The sequence below is a fragment of the Rhipicephalus microplus genome, chromosome 7 (assembly GCF_043290135.1).
Source record: "Rhipicephalus microplus isolate Deutch F79 chromosome 7, USDA_Rmic, whole genome shotgun sequence".
Classification (NCBI taxonomy): Eukaryota; Metazoa; Arthropoda; class Arachnida; order Ixodida; family Ixodidae; genus Rhipicephalus; species Rhipicephalus microplus.
In genome coordinates this window covers 6,633,361-6,659,538 of record NC_134706.1, presented here as the reverse complement: position 1 = coordinate 6,659,538, position 26,178 = coordinate 6,633,361, and the positions used below count along the sequence as shown (strand labels likewise).

At 48.2% G+C, this 26,178-nt stretch overlaps 1 protein-coding gene across 1 annotated transcript in view; it reads left to right on the top strand.

The window, feature by feature from the left end:
- Nucleotides 1–25,100, top strand: part of Ndg (Nidogen) — a 30,737-nt gene extending 5,637 nt beyond the window's left edge. The window contains exons 2-13 of the mRNA XM_075868537.1: nt 3,267–3,757; nt 5,829–6,052; nt 7,833–8,075; nt 10,675–10,875; nt 12,039–12,257; nt 13,031–13,288; nt 15,133–15,352; nt 16,379–16,701; nt 20,504–21,428; nt 22,374–22,658; nt 23,353–23,468; nt 24,907–25,100. Coding sequence (XP_075724652.1) covers nt 3,267–3,757; nt 5,829–6,052; nt 7,833–8,075; nt 10,675–10,875; nt 12,039–12,257; nt 13,031–13,288; nt 15,133–15,352; nt 16,379–16,701; nt 20,504–21,428; nt 22,374–22,658; nt 23,353–23,468; nt 24,907–25,028 — 3,627 coding nt within the window. The 3' untranslated portion in view covers nt 25,029–25,100. The remainder of the gene's footprint in view (nt 1–3,266; nt 3,758–5,828; nt 6,053–7,832; nt 8,076–10,674; nt 10,876–12,038; nt 12,258–13,030; nt 13,289–15,132; nt 15,353–16,378; nt 16,702–20,503; nt 21,429–22,373; nt 22,659–23,352; nt 23,469–24,906) is intronic.
- The last annotated feature ends 1,078 nt before the right edge of the window (nt 25,101–26,178 follow it).

Genomic DNA, 26,178 nt, shown 5'->3' with positions numbered 1-26,178 from the left:
CTCCATAGCGCAACTTAGACGCTTTCTGCTTCGATATTAGAGAGTGGTAATTGAAGTGACCGGAATGTTCTTGGCAAGCGACACGTGCCACATATATGCACAAAAGACTCATTCATGACGTTTCTTAGTCGAATAAATAATATATTTCGTGAAAGTTTACGCTTGCGTGTACCGTTTGGTTTACTCCTGTCTTCACTGCACTGCACTGGACTATTCAAAATAATGGGGATTTCTGACGTTCGTGGGCAGAGATTTAGGCGCTAGATCTGGAAATGAAGCTTTGACCTTAATTTTCTCTTTACAGCGATAAACGTATATGACAGTGAAATTAACGATATCACAGTTATCTAAAAATTGTTATCAGCACAAATTGGTCTAATGTTTCTTTCACGTTAAAGTACTTTCAACACGCGCTGTAAACCAGCTTGCACCGTTAAGGTTGCCTTGCGTGTCTATAACTAACGTTCTGCGATAAGGGTGTCCTGACAAACCAACACACCCACGACATGTGTGTTTTGGTTTGTGACACCCTTGTCGTATATAGGGCGTTACAGACGTGGACCTGCAAGGCAACCTTAACGGTGCAAAACTTGTTTGCAGTCAATTAAAAGTGCCAGGTTTCCCCGGGTTGTATAACTCGGGGAAACCCGGTACTTTTGACTGCAACTTGTTTGTTGTATAACTCTTACGGGAGACTGAACGTTGCAGAAAGAGAACCCTCTGTCGCGGGCAATCGCTCAAGGCGGGACGTGACCGTGACCGCGTACATAGCGGCACAGGATGTGGCGCCACACATTACCGGAACGCGGAACTTCCGTGGCGGCGGCCGACTAATTTGGCTGCCCTCTCGCAAAGCCCAGCGTGGCACGCGCCTGGGCGGTCGTCTTTCGTAAGCGAGTGTGTCTGAGAGGCCGTTGGGAGAGACGAACACTCGTCGCTGGGACTGATTAACTCGAGAGGGAGTTCTATATGCGCCAATGTCGTCATTGGATTGACAAATGAGTTCGCATGCACCAGATAGGTATTAATAGGTGATATATACTCCATATCCAATGTATTTAGTATACCACCCCTGACAAAAAAATATAGAAGAGTATTTGCGCTTCAACAGCTCGCGGAAGGGGTGCAAAGAGCCATTTATTTATTTATTTATTTACACATACTGCAGCGCTGAGTGCGCTATGGCAGGAGTGGGTGTACAAAGTACGCGGAATTTTAACAGACAGGAATTAAAATTATGTAAACAGGTAACATAATACAGATGTGTGGTTATACAAGGTCAAAAGTGCACAAACATGTGATTAACATGAATTGAAAATAGAATAAAGAAACAATGCAACTCAAGAGCTAACACCGATGGCAAATAGATGAGGGTATGTTACAGACGCATGTCATGGATGTCGGCTTGAAAATTGGATGATGGGCGTGAACGAATAGTACCAGGTAACGAATTCCAGTCTTCAATAGAACGGGGGAAAAAACTGAACTTGAACATGTTAGTTCGAGCATAGTAAGGCGTTAAGTTTAAGTTGTGATAGCTTCTTGTCGTTGACTGAGGTGCAAAGTTTATGTAGTCCTTGTCATTTGAAAGTTTAACCGAAGACGTCACAATGCTATGACTAAGAGAAAGTGGTGGGCGTAACCTGAGGATACAAGAGAGCGGAGTTTTATCAACGTTTTATCTTTTCCAAAATATTCGCGCGATCATAGCGTCAGTGCTCTTCGAAATGCCGCAGGAATTCGCACGCCTGCTTTCAGGCAGTGGGTGGCAGCGACGAATTTTCTCTTCTTGGTTTTTTAACAATTGCATAAACGTAGATAAGAACGAACACTTGAAACCGCCGCATGGCCATTCCCGTAGAAATTGTCGTGAGAAGCACCTCTGACAATACGTCACACTCTGCGACACATTCGAATTTTCATGTTGTTTTTTTTCGGGCTTCCATTTAAACATAAAACACGTCGCCCCAAGATATTATTACCGTGGGTAGCGTAGAGAGTTTCGTCGAAAAAGTAGATGAGTATTTTGGTGCGCTGTGTTGTGTTTTTTTTTTCAACTTTATTATCATTAACTTTTTTTAATATCCTGACTACAAGGCTCATGCGTTGTTCGATGCTTTGGTGGTCTCTAATAAAGTCTAGTTGGATTTAGTGTACATTGTAACCGTATCCTCCCTGATTAGACTTATCATACTTTGTTGTTTTGGTTATTATTAATGTCTAGTTTGACTTTTTGTACAATGTACTTTCGCTGTGTACCTCTCCACTCACTCCCTGTAATGACCTGTGAAAGGCTGACAGTATTCGACAAATAAAAATAACTAAAGAATGTAAAAATAGATGCTATAGTTTTCAGGAAAGATTTGATTAGACCTAGAAATTCTTGTATGTAATTTGTGTACGTGACGAGTGCAGTTTAAATATTGTTGGAACAACACTCCCAGGAATTTAAATACTGCGCTACCCACTCAATAGTACAAACATCAGGTATATAAAGTATTTAAGACATCGGGTATTCAACACACCCCCTCCCCCTTTTCCACCGTTTTGCCATCGCGGTGGTTGCATTTCGATGGGAGAGAATCGTTAGATGCCCGTGTAATGAACGAACTCAGGCGGTCGTAACGAATCCCAGCTGGTTGAAATTATCCAGTGATTTAAAGGCGTCTGAATCGCTTTTAATGGAATCGAGTCTTTATTTGCACCTGTCGTACACGAGGGGTGCAGGGAGTATAGAAGCTGCACTAAAGTAGCTCAACTCTAGCTCCCTCAACGTACAAGGGACAACCAACCAAAATTGCGTTGAATCTCGTAAGCCTTTCGTTCTCCGGTATGTGGCGCACGCAACCGTCAGGGTCCTCTATCCGTCCGATTGAAGGCTCGTATATACAGACGAGCGGGCACACTTAGATGCAGGGCATGTCCAGACTTGGCTCTCTCTCGCAAAGTTACTGTTGATATAGATTCGTATAAGACGACTGGTGGTTCTCATTCATTCAGATAATTTTATCTAAATGTTCGGCGAGTTTGCAGGAAGCGGACGAAAGGTGCCGCCTAAGTGACGGCCTTGATTTCTCGAGCCCTGTCGGCTTCCCCGGCCAAATGGACAGCCCAAGATTTACCTTTAGCACCATGAGCAATAATTAGTCCTTTGACTTCCTTGCGGGAGTTCTGGCTTGCCACGTATCGGCTAGTATAGGCAAGCAACGTCAACGCTACTCGTTCGAGCATACCCCTTTAACCATATTGTACACGTCCTTATGCAGGTCAACGACAATGGCATCGTGTCGTTCCTCACCGAGGTGCCGATCTTCTTCAGCGCCCCGTTTCCCCTCACGTACCCAATCATGGCGCCGCTCTATTCGGACGTGGACGTGCGCGGCGTGGGACGCATCTTCTACCGCGAGACGCAAGAGCCCTCGCTGCTGGCCCGCTTCGAGCAGGCGGTCGGGGCGCACTTCGCGTCCGGCTCCACGTTCAGGGCCCGCAGCCTGTTCGTGGCCACCTGGGAAGGCGTGGGCCACTACGAGCGCAAGACGGACCGTCGCAACACCTTCCAGCTGGTCGTGGGTTCGGACACCGGGCGGACGTACGCCATGCTGCTCTACCCGCGCGGCGGCGTCCAGTGGGTGCAGGCGGAGCCCAAGAGCCCCGCGCTGCCCGACGCCAAGGCGCAGGCGGGATTCATGGCCGGCGACGGGCGCCGGTTCACGGCACTCCGCGGATCCGGCACCGACCACGTCGTCAACCTGGACAAGTACGTCGAGCGGCACAGCCATAGTGGGGAAGTAGCACGGAGAGAGAGACGTAGAGAGAAAGATCCATAATGAAGAACAGCTACTTAGCTCTACCAGCTGGGTGCCTACCTCTTACTTTGTGTAGGGAAAGATAATTTAGGACAGAAAGGCCCTTGAGAGAGGAGGGCAGAGTGAAAAAACAAGAAAAAGATCAAGAAAATATTATACGGGACGTACCCGGGAATATTCTCGGAGAGAGGAGGGTGTTCCGGTGTAGAACGGTCAACTTTGGCAGCTGCAGGGTGGTCGCTGTTTACTGTCACCCAAAACGTTAAAGCATCAGAATTTTTGAATGGGGCAGAGATCGGAATCCTCTCGAACCTCTCTTTCCCCCACCACTAGTTACAGCCGGGAATATTCTGACCGTGACACGTGCATGCATGCTGTAGCGTAAGGGCTGTGCCATTACAGTTTATCTATACTAAGCTAATGTTCTCGAGGAACCTGAACAAAAATTTCGAAATTTGACGCTGCTGGCAAGGAGAAGACGTGCTTTCAAAGCATACAAGGAAGAAAGTAGTTGTCTCCGTAGCACAATGCGCTCGACTCCGAAAGCACCACTAGATTTTGAGGAACCTATAAATTTAGAATAATTGCCCATTCGTAATGCTGGCATATGTTCGTCTTTTCACGCTTCTGTAATCGTAAGCTAAAGAAATACTGCCTGTGTTTAACAAGCGTAACAACTTCCAGGTTCCCTTGTCCATTCGCTTCGGCGAAAGCATATCGTTATGACTCTTTTAACATTCAATTCATATCGACGTCCAACTGCCGCTAATTAGCTCTGTACTGACTTAATTTGCTTAGCTCATCACGTTATAACTAACATTAGCACGCTTAGTGCTGAAGTGCTGAATAACTAACTTTTGTCAATTTGGTAATTATACAATTTAGCCGTATAACTCGCCCACTAATTAAATTTTCACTAATGAACACACCTCTCGCTTAATTTTCATGGATTGCCATAATATAGATGCAACCGTACTCCCACTCGCGTTCGTGTGGTTTTTTTTTCTCACACATGGGCGTCGCATCGGGACGCAGGCAGAACTTTTTTTTCGGAAGTGGGTGAGGGGAGGGGGGTTTCTGCCACGCCTTATGCATGTTTGTGTGTGTGTATTTACAATAATAATTGTTGAGGTTTAACTTCCTAAAAGCACCATATGATTACGAGAGACGCCGTATAGAAGAGGGCTCCGGAAACATCGACCACCGGGGGTTCTTTAACGTGCACCCAAATCTAAGCACACGGGCCTGCAGCATTTCCGATTCCATCGAAAATGCGGTCACCACGACCAGGATTCGATCGCGCGACCTGTGGGCATGTCTGTGTGTATTTGTACATGTGCGTGTATGTATGCACATACGTATACATTTAAAGATTAGGAATTTCGGGAAATGAGAAAGCGCTGACCCCCCCTCTCCCCGGCAACACTAGTTTGTCACGAGACACCCCCCCCCCCCATTTTAGGGGCGAAGCTCCTTAGGGCGTGGGCTGTGCGTCCCCTGTATGTAGCCACCTCTCGTTTAGTTCTTGCAGTGTTCACTAGATGGCGGTAGCGTTCCTTGTATGTAGCCACCTCACGTTTAGTTCTTGCAGTGTTCACTAGATGGCGGTACTTGTATTTAATGATGAAAAGATGCAAGATGTTATAAACTAGACGGCGGCACTTGTAGATGATGATGAAAGATGCGAGATGTTATAAAATAGGAATGATGTCACATATGGCGCGTGTCATTGGTGGAAGGCAATCGTTCGATTTAGTGTGGCGACGTGCGCTAGGGGGAGCGTTGTAATAAAATCAAGTGGGCAAAATGTGCGGAGGATTCATGGTTTACCAGGTTTTCCTCCAGAGCTTCGCCCACTCATCATCATTCACTTCGTGGATATGGCGGCACTTTTTTCTCTTCTCTTTGCTAACACGGGCTTTTAAGTTCAAGGCCACTTTTGCAGGAGACATGTAAGGCCTCGATAAGGAGTGGCGACGACACACGTGGCGCACGAAGCAGCGTCTTGTTCTTCCTCCGCAGGATGAGCAACACGGCCGTGCCGGGCCAGTGGCTGTACCAGATCTCGGGCGACGAGGCGGTCGGTCCCGACCTGGTCAACGTGGACCTCCTCAGCGGCGGCTCCACCTGCACCGCGGCCCGGGAGCCCTGCCCGCCGTCCAGCGTGTGCCGGGACTACGACACCGGCTACTGCTGCCACTGCGACCGCGGCTTCTTCGGCAACGGCAAGAACTGCATCGCAAATGGTAAGCCACTCCCTTTGCACGTGACTTGCAGATACGAACCTAGCAAGGCTAGTTAGTTCATTTGGTTGTAATGGTCCAAAAGTAGCTGAGGATATGCTGCAGTGCCAGTTACGAAATGTTAAATAATGAACAGTAAAAATGACGCAGTTTTGAAGCTTATTTAAAGAGCCACATTCTTTCAGAGACTGTAGAACGTTAAACAAGGGTATTAGAGGGTAACCTCTTAGAAACAGATCATGGTATAATGGCGTGTGTTGCTTGTATAGATTGCTGAAATATTTTTTTTATTTTTGTCTCTGCGGAAACGCAACCCCCGGGAAAACTATACCGCGTCACAACTAAGACCGCAAGGTTTGTTTCTTCAGTGCGGTTTATCTTTAGCTTTCATGAACTTAAAAAGGACTTCTGGAACGTTAGAGGTGCGGTGCGAGCAGAAAGATCAGGAACGCAGAATCAGGTGTAGACTATCAACTTATTATTTCGTCAATTGAGAAGCCAATTTACAGGCGTGCATATCACAAACGCTATCCACAAGCGCGCAAAAACCATATTTCATCCATATTTTCACGAGGTGCAAAAAAAAAAAACTCTCAGGGTTGGTTATGCACTCATCTAAGACAACTCGAAGGCCAAAGCCGTGTTTGTCTAAACACATCGATTGTGTACTGGCCTTACTAAGCTCGTCGCCTTAGTAAGGCGGCTTTCGCCCTAACAAGCCTGTATATGATTGTTTCGCTACAATATCATATTGTAACATGCTATGATAGCATGTTAGGCAAATAAAAAAAAGACATCGCGGCAGCAAGCGAACACAAATAATTAAAAATCTTTACATGATTTTGCAACTTAAACATTTTCTAAAGTTGCTATATTTAGATGACCTCGCAAAGTTCAACACTAAAGCACACGGTGCCATAGTTTCGAATTCAACATGGAACAGTCAGTGCAGTCTTTTTTTCTTATTTCTTTCAAGCATACGGTGCTATAGTTTCGAATTCAACATAAAACAGTCAGTGCAGTCTTTCTTTCTTTCTTTCTTTCTTTCTTTCTTTATTTCTTTTTTTTTCTTTCTTTCTTTCAAGCATACGGTGCTATAGTTTCGAATTCAACATAGAACAGTCAGTGCAGTCTTTCTTTCTTTCTTTCTTTCTGTCAAGCATACGGTGCTATAGTTTCGAATTCAACATGAAACAGTCAGTGCAATCTTTCTTTCTTTCTTTTTTTCTGTATTTCTTTTTCTCTTTCTTTCTTTCAAGCATACGGTGCTATAGTTTCGAATTCAACATAAAACAGTCAGTGCAGTCTTTCTTTCTTTCTTTCTTTGTTTATTTCTTTTTTTTCTTTGTTTCTTTCAAGCATACGGTGCTATAGTTTCGAATTCAACATAGAACAGTCAGTGCAGTCTTTCTTTCTTTCTTTCTTTCTTTCTTTTTTTCAAGCATACGGTGCTATAGTTTCGAATTCAACATGAAACAGTCAGTGCAATCTTTCTTTCTTTCTTTTTTTCTTTATTTCTTTTTTTCTTTCGTTCTTTCTTTCAAGCATATGGTGCTATAGTTTCGACTTCAACATGAAACAGTCAGTGCAGTCTTTCTTTCTTTTTTACTTTATTTCTTTTTCTCTTTCTTTCTTTCAAGCATACGGTGCTATAGTTTCGAATTCATCATGGAACAGTCGGTGCATTCTTTCTTTCTTTCTTTTTTTCTTTCTCTCTTTCTTTCTTTTGTTCTATAGAATGTTCAAGAGTAGCCGTGCTCGTGTGCCTGCACATTGTACGCAGGCACCCCTCAGCGCGTGACGGGCAAGCTGACCGGCTCGCTGAACGAAGCGCCCATCGGCGGCGAGGTGGACTTCCACTCGTACGTGGACACGGCCAACGGGCGCACCTACACGGCCCTCAGCCGGGTGTCGCCGTCGTCGCTCGGCAGCGACCTGCGAGCGCTGCTGGTGCTGGGTGACGTCATCGGCTGGCTCTTCGCCCTGCCACAGGGAGACAGCGCGCGCAACGGATTCGTCCTCACCGGTGGGTGGCGCAGCGTTAGCCTGGCACGCAGAGCCGGCAGATGTCTCGCCCAAGTCAGTATATGAGTTGAGACTGTCGCCTGACCTTTGTGAACTGCGTTGTCAGCGTCGCATATAAAATAACTCTGGCATTTGGGATGGTTTACGAAGTCCAGGTGGGTCGCGTAAATATTAGAGCCAGGGGACATTTTAAATGGCTAGGAAAGCGAACACGATCGAATCTAGACCTTTCTTGCAAACAGTGCAAATGTAAACAGGTGCTGAACGAAGTCAGAACTTCGGGCTAAATTAATAACGAAACGGCGCGTTAAGTGGTTGAGACGCCTTTCATATTGCAAAATAAAAAAAAAATGCTGTGAGGTTGCGCAGAATGGAACAATATTTCTTGTCGACTCCCCTTTTTTATAATCTCGATAATCTCGAGAAGCAAATTAGAATGCGAAGAAGGCGCACTTCATCTGCACGTCACCTCTGCGTTAAGTCGTTCGGTTGGTGCACCGTGAATTGGTGCGCTATGATCAGGTGAATGTGTGACTGTATGTATTTGAGCCTCGCTTTGGTGAGTTGGTGTTCCACAGTCGCTTTCCTGCAATGTCTCCGTCGCTTTGTCCTCTCTCCATCCGTTCTTGGCTGGGTATATTTCCTGAAAAATCGTCGTCTACCTTACCCTGCTTCTTTCCTTGCGTTACCATCGCGTGCCTTGTAGTTCTAGGCCACGAACGGCGTTCGGCTATGGGCGTGACGTAGCATTATTTGTTGGAAAGCAGCGAGCGCACAAATTTCGAGAGAGGAAACGCAAGTGCGTTTCCTTTCTCAAAATCTGTGCGTTATGATCGTTATGTGGCTTAAGCCATATGGCGATTGTTGTTGCGTGGCACAGAAACACTCTAAAAACTCTCACATATTAGCCAGGCGGGGAGCATATATTCGTTATGTTTTAACGAGGTTTTCTCGTAGGCGTTCATGCAAAAGGTTTAAAAAAGCTTCCCTCCTCACCAACACCCCTACTCAACACATGTAACACACCCTGTTCACTTTGGCACCGTCCTAGTGTGTGTGCGTGTGCGTGCTAATATACTTGCGAGGTCACGAATAGCTCGTCGATACATCTTCCGAGTCTCTCAGTTCACTCGGGAACACTGTCGAGCTTTGTGTACAAACTTCGCAGTTTCCTATCAGTCATCCTCAAGTGCTGCAAACGAACCTAAACTATATTCTTGAATGTAAACATTCGACAGAAGTCTGTCTAGTTGGGTATGAAACTGAGAGATAATTTAGACTGTAACCAAAAGTTTTGAAGAAACCCGACGTTTCGGAACCGACTTGGTTCCTTCCTCAGGGGTGACTGTGGAGCCTTCGCAGCCACTCCTGAGGAAGGAACCAAGTCGGTTCCGAAACGTCGGGTTTCTTCAAAACTTTTGGTTGGAGTCTAAATCATCTTATATTCTGCACGCACTGTATGTATATTCCGCTTCTGATTAACATACTAAAAAAAGGGTGTATTTGGGTGGTAGTTCTGCTACACAACAATAATTGTCGGGTGACCCGCTCGCGTTTCCTTTCTTGAAAAGCCGGCTCTGGCCACTTTCCTGTCGGGAATGCTGCATGTCAGACTGATAACGCGCGCGCCGTTCGCGACGGCGAACTACCGGAACTGTTGTGATAGCGCGGGGAAAGTACTCGAAGTAGATGGCGATTATTGTTGTGTAGCAGAAACGCTGCCCAAATACTCGATTTTTTTAAAGAGCGTAGAGCGTATCATTTTAGGCACCCGTTCCTATACGTTAAGCGGTGTCGCCGTCGGCGTTGTTGGCGTAACTGATAGAGCGTACGAAGAAGGACGAGAGCGAACGCGGAGTTTGTCGATATCACGAGCCTCTATGCAACCTGGCTTTCTTCTTCGGTCAAGCGCGCTGGCCCCTTGGTCGGAGCTCAGCGCATGCAGGGGAACTGCAGCTGGCTTCGATTATTGTCATCCACGGGGCCGTCGGTGATTTGCTTGCTTCGCGACGCTTGCAATGCACAGGGCGGTGTGCGTATATAGCACTCGATCGCTTGATTGATTGATTGGTTTGTGGGGTTTAACGTCCCAAAACCACCATATGATTATGAGAGACGCCGTAGTGGAGGGCTCCGGAAATTTCGACCACCTGGGGTTCTTTAACGTGCACCCGAATCTGAGCACACGGGCCTACAACATTTCCGCCTCCATCGGAAATGCAGCCGGGGTTCGAACCCGCGACCTGCGGGTCAGCAGCCGAGTACCTTAGCCACTAGACCACCGCGGCGGGGCAAGCACTCGATCGCTGACAATTTCTCTGGCAATATGTAACGCGCGTTGCATTGCTGAAACTGCGAAAATCCAAAACTTCGGTCGCAGTTAGCGTTGCCCCGACACGAAACTGCGCTCACAATTTACATTAACCTGTGTAGTCATCGTCAGTGTTTTTTTTTTATTTTATGATTTTTAATAACAAGATGGCGGTCCCGTTGCAATGTTCACGCTGAGGGACACTTTTCTTCATATATGTTTATCACCTCACGCAAGTATGTTCAACTAACTGAATTCGAACAAGACAATTGCGCTCCTTTCCCCACAGGCGGCGAGGGCAACCTGACCTCGGAGGTTCGCTTCAAGCAGACCGGTCACCACGTGACTCTGCGCGGTCACTTCCAGGGCTTCGACGTGTTCAACATGATGAAGATACACCTAGAGGTGCGCGGCAGCCTGCCTTCGGTGGCCCAAGGCATGGGCGTCACCGTGCAGGACTTCGCGCAGGACTACAACACCGTCAGTCCAGGTGTGGTATTGTGCAATACACTACGGCAACAGTACAAATCAAGCTTCGTCTTGGTAGCGAGTGGCGAATACTAAACTTCAGGCTCGATGCGTATGGGAAGCTAAGTGCAATCTAGTCGAATAATTTCGAATCGAATAGTTTGGATAGTACGTATCACGTATTACAAAGGAATACGCGCACTCTTGTCGTGGCCCAACTTGCACATTGCGAATGTCAACTGTTTGGTTACACGTCAAGTGGAAGCACCTTTGAATTACCGTATGGTGGCGCTTGTAACGTTAAAATACGTTGCGTTCCGCGTTTACTGTAGTTGGCGCATAGATCATAGATCAAGCCCACTTGAAGGCAATGCGTACTTTTAACCGTGAAGTGTGGCTTCACGGCATATTAATGTATGTTGTGGTGGAACAACCTTTACAAAGAGGTTACATGTGGTCACATGTCTATTCATTCTTTTCGAATACTTCGAAATTTTGAATTATTTGTTATTTTTGTCGAAGCAGTTCGGACATTGAAAACACTCGAATGTTCTCCCTACATTGTAACTAAGTCGTATAGCTATGTACGTGAACTTTTAGAGAAAGGTAGCACAAAAAACATCTAAAGAAAAATGTTTAAATATACTTTATTGTACTGTCCCAAATATATTGTCAATGAGAAATATTCCTTTTAGTGTATTTGTACTTTTCCATAAGTGTGTAACAGTCACTCATATCTTTCAATGCGTACTTGGAATTCTGCGTTGTACTAAGTATTCTGACCTAATATCTTCCTGGTTGCACCTTTTCACACATATTTTTTGTTTTTCATTTTGCTATGGATTATCGGTGGTGTTCACCGAACTCCTATATATTAAAGCGCATTTCCCTGTTATTCTTAATTCTTACTCGCTATTTTTATTTCGCACTACTTCTTAGCCAATATGTGGGGGGGGGGGGGACGCTAGTCAGTCAGAGATAATTCCTTTAATAAACTGAGTTGAACTTAATTGATACGAAAGTGGCTTCGTCATGTGCAATAGTTCCATATAGACGTGTATTCACAATACTGTGCCCACTTCAAGGCTATTTCTTGTCCACCTCGTTATAACTGACAATTATAGTTAAAATCCGTCGTGTAGAGATCTGACTGTGGCCTCGACCTGAAGCGGTGTCCCGTCGCAGGCCTCGTCCTGTCGCACCTGTCGCACTCGTTCCAGCTGGAAGGCTCCTCCCTCCCCATCGAGTACACGGTGGACACGACCCTGACGTTCAGCCAGTGTCCGCACATGCCCCCCGGCGTGTCGCAGCAGCGGGTGCACGTGTCGCGCAACTTCATCGACTTCGACGACAAGGACGGCATCGTTCGCTACGCGCAGTCTACCAAGGTCACCGCCGTCGACGGTGAGTGGCTGCCGCGAAGGATGGTCGAGGAGACGCGGCATCGTGACGACGTTTTAGAGATGCGATGGCTGTGCTTTCGTACGATGGACGGCAGGAGAGTAATGTGACTCGTGGAAGCTATAGTCGAGACGAATGAAGTTTCTATCTATCTATCTATCTATCTATCTATCTATCTATCTATCTATCTATCTATCTATCTATCTATCTATCTATCTATCTATCTATCTATCTATCTATCTATCTATCTATCTATCTATCTATCTGTCTGTCTGTCTGTCTGTCTGTCTGTCTGTCTGTCTGTCTGTCTATCTATCTATCTATCTATCTATCTATCTATCTATCTATCTATCTATCTATCTATCTATCTATCTATCTATCTATCTATCTATCTATCTATCATAGATAGATAGATAGATAGATAGATAGATAGATAGATAGATAGATAGATAGATAGATAGATAGATAGATAGATAGATAGATAGATAGATAGATAACCGCCTACGTCTTGGCGCTCTCTCGTGGCCGTCTCCTTAACATGATATGCAGCGAAATTGGCACAGGAGCTTTTCATTGTATGAAGAACGGGATTAGCTGCTGATGACGTGAATAACGAGACTTCCCTGCCCAGTATACGCAATGGAATCCTCTCCACCGTTCACGTGTGACACATACCCACACCATTGAAACCACTAGTCACGTGAACCCATCATTCACCGAGGGCTTCATTTAAACGAAGCATTTCAAGCGGTGCCGTTCTGTGACGGGGTTCGCAGGTAGCGACCCCTGCCAGGGCGTCGAGTGCGGCGAGCACAGCCGCTGCGTGCCGGACGGCGCCGAGACGCGGTGCCAGTGCGACGCCGGCTACGAGGCGCTCACGCTGCCGCAGAGGACGTCGGCCGCCTGCGTGGACGTGGACGAGTGTCAGGGCGGACGACACAACTGCCACGTGCACGCCGAGTGCCTGAACATGGACGGCACCTTCGCCTGCCGATGCCGGCCCGGATACGCCGGCGACGGCATCACCTGCCAGCGTTAGTTCGCATACACCTGCGCGCATAAAAAAACTCACGCGTGCTGAATTTTCAGGAGCGAGGCTTCTTAGGCCCGCCCGTTGAAGCTCCCTGCGCCAGGCGAGCGCGCCGATCAAAACGACAGGTTTGGCTCTGCTCCGCTCGGTGGCGCGGCGATGGCTCGCGCTGCAGTGCAGACGCGGTATGCAGTGCGTGTGGAGAGGAAGAAGAAACTGCCGAACACTTGATAATGTTCTGTAAAGGGCTTCACCCTATAGTTCAGAATGATGGCGCAGAGTTTTTCAAAGCACTGGGGTTTAGGAACAGGGAGGGCAAAATAGACTTTAAGCGGGTAGAATTAAGTAGAAGGAGGTTATCTGATTGGTGGCTAAAGTCAAGGCACGAGTGAAAATTAAACCCTTCACTGCAAAGTACGAATCCTCAACCTCACTATTTAAAGGGAAAAAAATATGTCTAATTTCTGGTTCATGAAGTATTACGGCTGGTGGCGCTAGCCACCGCCCGATCTAAAGGGTACAGCCATATCTATCCATCAATCCATCCTGCGCCGCGCCACCGAGTGGAGCAGACTCTCTCCCCATCCGCTTCCCGCCATGCCGCCTTCATGGAAGCCAGCCGCGATATCAGACGCATAGTGGTTTGCGACCCATTTCTAAGGACTTTCGCTCATCGGTGTTATTCGTACACAGAACAGCTAGCTTGTATTAATTTAGTGTGTATTTATTGCAAAGTTAATTGTACGAACTCCCGAGGCACGTTCGCGTGGTCGGCGTCCGCCATGCTGTGCCGCGTAAAGTTTGAAAGGTTAGTCTCACGGTGGTAGCCTCATCACTTCAGCGTTATTCCGTGTACTTTCTTGCGCGCATAACAAACTATATTTAATCAACGCCTCCTTTATTAAGATGCCTGACGAATGGCTCGTGTTGCCAGCGGAGTCGTCTTGCCTTCAGTTTTGAGCAAGCGCCGCGTAGGGGCGCTCGCGACCGACACTATTATCCCGGCGTTTTTTACTTGTGGCCCCTAGAAGCGCGTCAGTCAATAATTATTCGAGATCTGCAACTATACACGACTATTTCGGAGGCTATGCGAAATGTCGAGTGGTTGCACCGTCCGCCACAGGTGGCGCTAAAGACCGACAGTAATCGAAAATGAAGGATGGAAAGGGTGTGGCAGCTGTCTTTGTTCTCCCGCGGCGGGCATTCCAATAGAGGAGGCGTCGATTTAACATACGTATTTAAGGCTTTCGCAAGTGTACGTAGGGCCAGAAGCACGTTGGTGCCGTCGGCGTGCTGTTCCGAATAAAGCCTAAGCAAAGTTCCAAATGCGAGGAGAGAGAGTGGCCTGCTTTGAGCTTCTGAACTTGGCCACGTGTTAAATCGCGGCGCCTATACCGCCGTGGAATTACAAAAAAAGGAAACGTGTGTAAATCAAAACGACGACTATTTAGAAGCTGCTGCAGCTAAAATAGAGTGTGTGTAAAGAACTACAACGTACGAACCAGGCCTGCTCGTCGTAGTACTTCTTTGTTGTGTGCACTTAACACTTGGGAAGAAAAACAGCGCAAAAATATAGACAAGGACAGTGGAAGATAACGACACCGCGCTGAACTCGCAACTAAACTTCATTGCACGACAACCGCACATATATCAAGCATTAGGCCCGGTCAAGTACGAAGTTCCCAAGTATTAACCACCAACTAGCCCAACGTTCGCCATTATTGCAATTTATTTGTGCACTTAAAACTGCAAGAAGTCTGATGTATTACGTATACGTGTTTTTTTAATTGTTGAATCATAATATCTTGGGGCACTTGGCTTTGCCATAACCCGTTCCTCTGGATGCAGGGCTAGAGGCGCCAACGTGCGCGTCTCTGCGCTGCGACCCGGCGGCCGAATGCGTTCAGCCGAGCCCCCGGCACCCACCGCAGTGCCGCTGCCCCGTGGGATACACGGGAGACGGCAGCTCGTGCGTGCCCGCGGCCACCGACTGCCGCCAGAGGCCGCTCATGTGCGACGAGAACGCGCAGTGCGTGTACGACGCCCCGACGAGGACGTATGGATGCAAGTGAGTGTGTGTACCGTCTCACTCCTCCGACAACCTTTGGCTGTTGTCGGTGGAGGACGCATCCCGTTGAGACGCATCGTCCACATCATCATCATCATCAGCCTGACTACGTCCACTGCAGAACAAAGGCCTCTCCCATGTTCCGCCAGTCAACTCGGTCCTGTGCTTGCTGCTGCCAATTTATACCCGCAAACTTCTAAATCTCGTCTGCCCACCTAACCTTCTGTCTTCCCCTAGCCCGCTTCCCTTCTCTGGGAATCCAGTCAGTTACCCTTAACGACCAGCGGTTATCTTGTCTACGAGCTACATGCCCGGCCCATGTCCATTTCCTCTTCTTTATTTCAACTATGATATCCTTAACCCCTGTTTGTTCCCTAATCCACTCTGCTCTCTTCTTGTCTCTTAAGGTTACACCTACCATTTTTCTTTCCATTGCTCGCTGCGTCGTCCTCAATTTAAGCTGAACCCTCTTTGTGAGTCTCCAGGTTTCTGCTCCGTAGCTAAGTACCGGCAAGATGCAGCTGTTGTATATCTCCCTCTTGAGGGATAGTGGTAATCTACCTGTCATGATTTGACAGTGCCTGCCAAATGTGCTCCGCCCCATTCTTATTCTTCTACTTACTTCAGTCGCAACTGGCTTCATTGCGCTAAGTAGTGTGAACAGGAATCATCGTCATCATCAATTGGTACGCGCTCGCCGCGTCCTTTTCGATTTATGCCTCGCTTCCACACCACATAAACAACACGTGGGACGGAAATCTCGTGTAATATCGCGTAACACAAAAAGCGTAACTGTCCCTCCCCCCCCCACTATTATTGGGAAACCCTGGGCACCCTTGTGAACTTTTTTTCTTATACACAAATTGTATTCTGCTTGTATACTTTCTCCCGTTAGACCCCTTACTAGCCTATGGCTATGGGTCTAATCAGTGTTGTGCATTTCTTGAAATGTGGTCATAACAACCTCAATAAAATGTAAAATGTAAAGAAATAAAAAAAAACTGGCGACTTCGGGGCTGCTCGCAGGTGCCGCACGGGTTGGCGGGGCGACGGCAGCTTCTGCGCCCAGGAGTCGTGCCTCGAGGCCAACGACTGCCACTCGGACGCGCAGTGCGTGTACGACCGCCAGGTGGACTCGTACTACTGCGCCTGCTTGCCGGGCTTCTCGGGGGACGGCTACGTCTGCTACCCGCAGGGGGGAGGAGGAGGAGGCCCGAGGCCCGGATGCAACGTCGTGGCCGACTGCCACCCGCGCGCCCACTGCGTCTACAACGCCTCGGCGGGACAGCACCAGTGCCAGTGCATGCCGGGATACCGCGGCGACGGCTACCAGTGCATCCACAGCCGCGGTGAGTGAGGCGCTGTCTTTCAAACATGACGATAGTTATAGCGCGAGAACGAAACGACGACACAGAGACAAGAAGGACACGAAAGACACGAGCGCTATACTCGTGTCTTTCGTGTCCTTCTTGTCTCTGTGTCGTCGTTTTTGTTATCGCGCTATAACTATCGTCATGCCATACCAACTAGCCCAAGCAGCCACACTTCTAAGCCACTTAACAACCCCGAGGTCCAAAAATTGTTATAAAGAGAAACATGTGCGCTTTTGCTTTGTGAACGTGCTGCCGCAAGAATTTTGCGAATACGTGCCATATTAAGGAAGTTACAGCGGTTAGAACATCGGTTTCAGCTGGATTCAAATTTTCGAGTGGCCTCGCCACCCTTCTTTCCCGCGGGGAGGCGAAGGCGTAGCCCGTCATCGTGACTGGTTTGGACCAATCGACGAACTGCGTGCTACGTCAGGTCGCCGATTGGCGACTTTGCGTCACAGCGCGCGAAAGGAGGATTGGTCTGGCGAATACGAAAGGAGCGCGGGAATTGGTTTTTTTTTTCGAAATGGAGGCTCTGCGCAGCGCTGTAATATTCGGAAAACGTTATCGTCGTGGTCTTCTCTACGATTTGCCAAGCTTCTTTGAGGGGGTGCAAAAAAAAAAGTTGCAGCCTGTTTAGTGGCCGTTTAATGTCAGGATTTCAACTTGGACTTGTTGGTGATTCATCTTCATTGAAATTTTTATTGAGACAGTATAAAGCGAATAATAATTTTCCTTATAATAATAAATCACTCTTTCACACTGACCCGAAGGTCGCAGGTTTGATTCCGGCCGTGGCGGTCGCATTTTGGTGGAGGCGCAATGTTAGAGGCCCTTGTACTCTGCGAAAGAACACCAGACGATCGAAAATTCTGGAGTTTTCCACTACGGCGTGCCTCACAATGATATCGTGGTTTTAATGCGTAAAACGTCCGATATTATTATTGTTATTATTATTATTATTATTATTATTATTATTATTATTATTATTATTATTATTATTATTATTATTATGCTCTTCCTAAATTCTAATATCACCGCGCTGGCAAAGACAAGCATCTTGGTTATCGGGGAAGGGCGCAAAAAGAAAATGCAGGCGGCGACTCCACCTTTGAGTTCCCGCACCCAACGCCGTGACGTCACAGACTTTGATGGAGTCTACTAAGGCCTACGTAGTTCCTAGTCAGTAAAAATAAAGTGTACTGTGTTCTAAGGGTGCCATGAACTTAACATACCGAATTTTCAGAAAGCTTCGTTGCGCGAGCGACGCGAAAATACGAAAAAAAAAAACACTTCGAGATCCGTGACGACACGCACGAAGACTTCGGCGCGAAATTCAAAAATGAAACATTGTGCCTCATTTTTCTCTTCTTTTAATTACGTGAAACGTCATTGCAGTTCTGAGAGCACGATTTATCAGTCTAAGCCAATACACTGTCGCTTTAACGTGTGCCAGTTGTCGCTACTGCTCCTTCAGCAAAGGCAAACTCACTCCGAAAGTGCGGCTATAGCTTGGCTTGTTGGTTGCACATTATTAAAGAACGTGTAATCTCGGAAATGGAACGTATACTCTTTGAGCAGTTCGGTGACAGTTGTATCAGCATCCCGACAATCGGGTGTTCTCCCAAAGAACCGAGGGTGTATACCTACGTCACCGATTCTTGCAATCTGTCTTATAGTTGCGCTGTTGGTGGCCGATTTGTGCTACATCCCGTGGGGCGTTAGTGGTTACAGCATAGAGAAACATGCATAAAAAGCGGACACTCCCCTAGGGTCCTGCGGCCCAGCTACTGCGCTGCTTTCAGCGCCACGTGTGGTTGGTCAGACCCGGTAATGCCTTCAGCATAAGTAAAATAAGAATTTTTTTTCTTTCGGGCGTTGGGATTTGAACCCGCATCCTCATGCTTCGAAGGTCTTTCCCACTAGGCTACACGCCCATGCGTCCCTAAAGGGAGTGCACGTACAGTACATCTAAACTACATGATTGTGCCTCTTTGTGCAAAATAAATGCAGAAAGACAATACTTTCTAGTCATAAATTGCTGTTTTTTTTTGTTGTAAGGCATTAAATGTCCTAACGGGAACATGATGTAGAGTGGATACGAAAAACTGCACAAGTTAATAAAATGTCTTTACAAAAAAATTGACGTCAAACTTCGATATTCATTGTCCTCCTGAGAAGGCTATCACATGGCTTAATTAACAAAAGAGTAAAAACGAGCTCGGGCACGCCATCTAGCGGTTGGTCAGACCCTTTTTTGCTGGGCCGCGAAAAGGCGCCAGTGGCCACTCTTTATATACTATAGTTCTCTATTGTTACAGTGTGTATTTATAGGTTGTGCATTGCTTTCGCAATGGCACCGCCGTGGTGGTTTAGTGGTTGTGGCGCTCGACTGCCAAATTGCAAGTCGCGGGATCGAATCCCGGCTGCGGTGGCTGCATTTTGGATGAAGGCGAAAATGTTTAAGGCCCAGTGTTCTTACAGCTATAGGTGCACGTTAAGAAACACCAGGTCGTCGAAATTTCTGGAGCTCTCCACTTCGGTGTCTTGCATAATCGCATTGTCACGCGCGTTTCTTATTTTCACTTTTGTTTGATTCGCTTTTCGCCGACAAAGCCCGGGTCAGGAATGCTCAGCGCAAACTGCTCATCATTGTCCGAGAAGGTTCGCGATCGTTGTAGATAGTTCTCTCAAGATTGCCCGCAAGACGCGAACACTCGAGATAATTTTTTTAGAGCTTGCGTGAAGACCAGTGATAAGATTGGAATATTCGACGACACATGTATAACGGTCGCCGCGCTTGGCCGCTTGTCCGTCGATCGCCGGCCGGCGCTCTGTTTATCAGTGCCCGTGTGTTGCTCTAATCTGACCTTCAGTTTCCTGACCACAAGTTCGGCCGAATAAACAGTTTAATCTGAACATCGAGTCTGCTCTCTTCGTCCACTTCACGACCCCGTGACAATGTCGTGGTTTCGGGACGTCAAACCTCAGATATTATTGCTTTCACGGTGGAAAGATTGTCGACGGTCAACGGTGTGCGCGTTCCCTTTCTGTGTGTCCTGTCTGGCTGATTTTAATCACGCAAAGGTATAATGGGCAATGACGGATGGAACCACAATGTGACATGCAGGTTGTACGGACAGCAATGAGTGCCTGCTGTGACAGGACAGCTCAACGTTGAGGCTGACCGACGTTTTTATAGCTAGAGGATAGCTATAGGTCAATCTTCGTCAAAGATTTCGGGTCATTCTGTACGTGTTAACTGATATGTCACTGTCGTCATAATCAAAAAGAGAGAGAGAAAGAGATGTCGATTTAGCGTGGTCCCTGCGTGCCGGCAGTGATTCTGGTAGCTTTAAAAGTACGAAAAAAACATTAACAAAGTAAATCCATAATCTCGGAGGAACAATTACGAGCAAACAGTTTTGCTGGGCCTCAGTTGCAGAGCCGAAAAACGAAATGAGCATGGCAAACGTGGTCGAGCGACTCTTTGCTCAATCGTACGCGACATTCTACGCGTTATTTTACTAATTATAAAAAAATGCAGAAGTTTAGGGGAAGAATAGATGAATTTCTGGGCATGTACTGTCGCTGAAGTGGACGTTTTGACGAATGAACTTGTCTTGCAGCCTGGAGCATACAAGTCTACTTGTCGAAACGTCGGTAGCAGCGACACCACGTGTTCACGATTATTTCATCTCTTGGTGCTTTACTCATTTAGCATTCGTGATACTGCGATATAATTCGGTAAAAAACGGCACGTGCTTGTTTCTGGGCCCAGACTCCGCCTGCGACACGTCCTCGGACTGCGCCCCCGTGGGCGCCGCCTGCGTCGCGACTCCCGACGGTCGCCGGGAGTGCCGCTGCCTCGAGGGCTTCGAGGGCGACGGCCGACGCTGCCAGCCGCTGGACGAGTGCTCGACGGCCGACCAGTGCGACCCGAACGCCCAGTGCGCCTACGACGGTCAGCGCTATCGCTGCGTCTGCGCGCACGGCTACCGAGGCGACGGCCGGACTTGCAGGCCATCCGTGGACACCGGGCCGACCCCGGGTTGCGACTGCGGGCCGTACGCGCGCTGCGTGTACGATCCCACGACCGGGACGCAACGCTGCGTCTGCGAGCCCGGCACGGACGGGGACGGTTACGTGTGCCGTCCGTCAGCGGTGCGACCTCCGTCGTGCCTGGACGACCCGACGTTGTGCGCCCGGAACGCCGAGTGCGTGGCCGCCGAATCTAGGGGACACGTATGCCAGTGCCAACCCGGTTTCACGGGAGACGGGCGCACGTGCGCGCCGGCGCCCAGGGCCACCGGAGAGGAGTACCTGCTCTTCGGCCAGGGCATGTCCATTCTGCAGATGCCCCTGGAACCGAGCAAGAGCAACCCGGGACGCCTTCTCCTCATGGAACCGCATCAGACGGTGGTCGGGATCGCGGCCGACTGCGTCGAGCAGCGCATCTACTGGACGGACGCGGCGTCCGGAGCCGTGCGGCGCGCCTTCTACAACGGGTCGTCGGCCGAGGTGTTCCGGGCGAACCTACGGTCGCCCGAGGGCGTTGCCCTCGACTGGGCCTCTCGCAACCTCTTCTGGACGGACTCGGTGGACGACACGGTCGAGGTCGCCTCCCTGGACGGCGCGTACCACCACGTGATCGTCAACACGGGACTAGTCAACCCTCGGGGCATCGCCGTGCACCCAGCGTTAGGGTAAGCAATCGCGCCTCCGCATCGTGTTCTACGCTCATTAACGCTTCTATTGGTTTATTGACAACTGAGACAGTCTGAGGACGAAAACAAGATTGGTCGAAAAACTTGATTCTTCTATAACAGCATAGTGCCACTTTCTGGTGAGTTAGAAAACGTGGTTTTTATCCTTTGCACATGCTCATGCAACGTAAAGGTCTGGACCAACACGGTGGTCGGCGACACGCTGAATCGACAGAGGATTTTGCATGGAATACGTGCCGTCATTGTATCGTTTATTGTTCTTTTAACAGTGATTACATATCAAGGCTGGGCAGGGCTACTATGAAAGGTATTCTCGAATATCGATATCAAAATGCAGGCGCTGGAACTATGAAATAGACCGATCATATAGTTGGCTTTAACGTAACGGAATATTTCCTATCTATGCGTTAGCAGAAAGACGAAGCAATCACCCTGGAAGTGACGAAAAAAAATGGGTGCAAAAAATACGCCGGCATTAATCATAAGATGCGTTTGAGCAGTGCTTCTCAGCCGTTGGTGGGTCGGGACCCTTTGTGGGCTGGTTCAAGTGATGTCGGACCTCTCGGTATGACGGACAGGAGGGGAGTGGGTGGCTAGAAATAATGTGACAGCCGACCAGGTGGCGTGAAATGGTGTCTTCTATTTCTGTATGCAGTTCCTTTTTTTTTGTAGCGAAAGTTGTTATGAGATCGCAACAAGAATCGCATGCGTCGTATAGTTGTCCGCCGCCGCCTCCGGTGTCCGTAACCACTATCACGCATTTACGATTCAGTTCCGTGATTACCAAACACAAAGCTACAAATCACAATAATAAGTTCACAAAAAGAAATTTCCCTCTCGGGAGCCCTTTAAGCTTAATGAAGTTCCGAGTGAACGCCATAATGATCCTTAGCTGTGCCGTCACCTCCCGTCGTTGCACTGCAGGCGTCTGTATTGGAGCGACTGGGACCGTAGCTCTCCGCGCATCGAGTCTTGCCACATGGACGGCTCTGGCCGGCTGGTGCTGGTGGAAGGTGACGGCCTGCAGACGCCCAACATGCTGGCGCTTGACCTGGAACACAACGACTTGTGCTGGACGGACGCCGGACGACGTACCGTCGAGTGCGTCAACCTGAACGGGCTCGGACGGCGAGTCGTGTACACGCCGGCGCAGTACCCGTTCGGACTGGCCGTGGCTGCCGGAAAGGTCTACTGGACAGATTGGACCATGTGAGTGTGTGCGTGGGATCGGTTGAATCTGCCGCAGTCGACGTGGCATCAAACGATGACGATGCGTGGTTTAGTGGGATATAGTTGGTATTGCTTTTCAGAAAGGTTTCAGCTCACCCAGACGAAGGGACTAAGTGCAGAGGAAAAATACACAGCGCTGAACTGCAACGCTGTCTGTCTACACCGAAAGGCCCGAATGCACCTATAGCGTTGCAGCGGGTCAGCGCGCGACTTTTTAACCCGACGTCGCGAGCCCTCTCCCTTCAGAGAAAGAGGGCGTGCAGCTTCGCGTAGCCACGCACCTTATTCTAGAATTCTGCAACTTTGTCCGACTATTGCAATTACCGCGCACATTTATTACCTTCGATGCAACTTTAGAACGTGGTAGCATTGGCAGTTGGGGGAGTTGGTGATATAGTTAAGAACGGCACAACGGTAACAAAACGTCCTCGTGTTCTCATCGCATTGTGTCCCGTGTTTTTTGGGGCCGTTCCTAACTATTATTTGGAACGTGGATGGCGCAACGGTTTGTCTTTACTGAATGTCAAGCATGGTGGCGCCCGAGATCAACTAGGCCTAACGTGGCAGTGATAAGCGTGCCACGACGTGTTCGTCTGGGCCTCAGTTTCGCGATGCGTTCGTTTCCGTGTTTGTCCGACCATTACCGAGCGGTATTTACTTCGCTTCGTTGCAGTCCTTTCATCCACGTGGTCGACCGGAACGGCGGCACGGCCGAGCCCTTGAAGTTGCCACTGGGAGGCAACGGCAAGCTGTACGGAATCACCGCCGTCTCGGACAAGTGTCCTCAGTGTGAGTTCATGAGCGTGGACGATTTCAGACATGCTTTCTGGCTTGCAGAAATTGCATAATCGACAGCTTCCGGACCACTTTGAACAAGGGTTCTTATGTGGTCTAGTCGGTTCACGAACGCTGCAGTGTGGTGAAACGGCGCAGACAACAACACGGACGTCAGCGTTTTTTTTATTGATTGAACGTTTATTATCATTTGTCACATGAGGTTTACAAACACTGATTGGACCCATAGCCTGAGGCTAGTGTAGGGTCCAATGAGAAAAGTAATGGACAGAAGCGGGAAATATCAATTACACATAATACATATACTGACACTGTAAATATACGCATATACAGAGTGGAGAAGTCTTTCTCTTATTAAACAATCTGGTCACACCAAACAAAACTGCATGTGTGCATACAAAAAGTTATGACAGATAACTTCGTGGACACACCCAAAAAACATCAGTTAAAATACATGAAGAACATCAAACTATCACAAGTTTTAGTTAGAAGAAAAAAAAATTCTAGGTTTACAAGATTCACCGGCGTATATTTATACAAATGTAAGTGCTTACCACCAAAGAGAACGCTTTGTCCTCTCCGTGCCGTTTTCTGCGCTGTTCTTGTGCCACAACGACCACTTTGTTATGAAATTAACCGAGTGCTGCAGAAGTCGCACATTCACTCCATGTCGGTTATAAGAGAGCATGCAGGAAACACTATTGCATAGATTATGGGTAGGGTATTGCTTATACACGACGATGCCTTTAAAAGATTGGGCAGAACCACAGCTACCAAGTGTGTCAGACGTGAGAGACTATTCACCACACCCTGTGCGTGTGCTCTCAATCCGCGATTGCCCGATCTCCCGGTCGAAGTCGCGCACCAATCCTCTTTAAGGAGAGGTTGGTCAAAGGATCATTGCAATGCCCTGCTCCCCCCCCCCCCCTCCTCCTACTAAAGTCAATGTATGGGTAGATTTCGTGCCCCCCTAGTAGAACTCGCTGTTGGGCTAGTTGGTGCATGTCTTGATTGAATAATCAACTTCGTGCATAATAAGCAACACCGCAGAGAAAGAAACACACATAGACACCACGGGCGCTCATGTGTTTCTTTCTGTGTGGTTGTCCATTCGGCGCGAAGTTGACTATTTAATTCGTGCCCCTGTACTTGCTACACGCAGATGGTTGCCTGCGTCCCACATTTTTTTATTAGTTTTCTCACTAGGCATGTTCGAGAGAGAGAAGTGACACACTCGGTGACGAATGCCAACTTCTAGATGGAAAGTTTACCGTATTTTTCATAAAGAAAGAAGAGCACAAGCTAAAGGTCAGTCGTGACTCTCTTGTCCACCGTGACCGGTTCTTTCTTTCTACCCAATGATGGCGGTCACGATAACGCCAACCATTCCCAGATCGCTCGACGTAAAATGTTTCTCTCTCCGCGCGCGCAGTGGCCAACGCCTGCAGTCACCAGAACGGCGGCTGCCGCCACCTGTGCCTGCCCAGCGGACAGTGGGGGCGCACGTGCCACTGCGGAGGCAACAGCACGGCCTGCAACGAAGTCAGCGCCTGATCGTCCGCGGTGCTCACGGACCGAACCACTGCCCGGCGTCGTTTGAACAGAACATGCATTTCAGTTCCCGCATTTCTTTCCTTTTCCTTGCTCAGACTGACGTAGGTATACTTCGAAGGGGGGGAAAAATGTGCTCCGGAGTGTAAAGCACATATATATATTTTTTCCCAATACGTGACTGCACTGCATGGAGAAAAGAGGCGACTCGATTTTTTTTCCTTTCTTGCTCAAGAAGATGGGCGGTGTCTTATCAGCCCTTGGTACAGCCAGGCGTGCCCTTGCACTCAGAATCCGTGTGCTCATTTTCTAGGTACCCAGAGCGCGTGAAGGGATCCAAGAGGCAGAACAGCGTTCGAGAATGGATTCTTGATTTACTCAAAACGGAAACTATAGGAACACTATGGCGGGCAGCGCCGTTGGGATCTCGGCGAGAAAGCAGCCAAATTCATCCTGCCCTTGGGTAGTCTTAACGACAGCTCTGCTTCTTAAATAAAGTCCCGGATTATGCCTAGCTTCAATTTCATTCCGACCGAGATTTTATGCGGCCCCAGTCGCACTGAGCTCTTGAAGTATATCGCAGAGTGAATTACGGAGCCACGCGCAAATTCGATAGAGCATTTGAAGCAAATTCTCTTGAAATCTGATGTCGCCTTTCGGGAGTTTGTTTATCGCTTTTATTTTTCGCATTAGGACTTCGGGAGGTAACTTGACTTTGTAGTCAGTTCAGTAATATGAAAGATGTCCAGAAAAAAAAGATTAAAAAATAGGCAAGAAAAAACTCGACCAAACCATAATCATCGCCATCATCACGGAGTAATTTTCGCTTACGGTGTAGTGTGCTCGGCTGTTTGCGTGGCTTTTCAGAAAGAAAAGTTACCAACATTCGCACGCACGTCTTCAATGCCCAATTGCATTCCGCGTAAGTGCCGCATAGTCGAAACAAGTATACATTGATTACCAGACTGCTAAACGGGAATGGATGGTTGCGTACTTGGTCGACGAAAGGACGTTTATGAGCTGAAAAAACAAAAACTACGCGCCGTAAGCTATAGCGACCTTAACGTGTAGTCGTCGTGCAGGCCACATACAAGCGGCCGCGCGTTAACAATTCACTTCCGTAGTACGACAAGTAGCCGTCCGGTTTTTACTT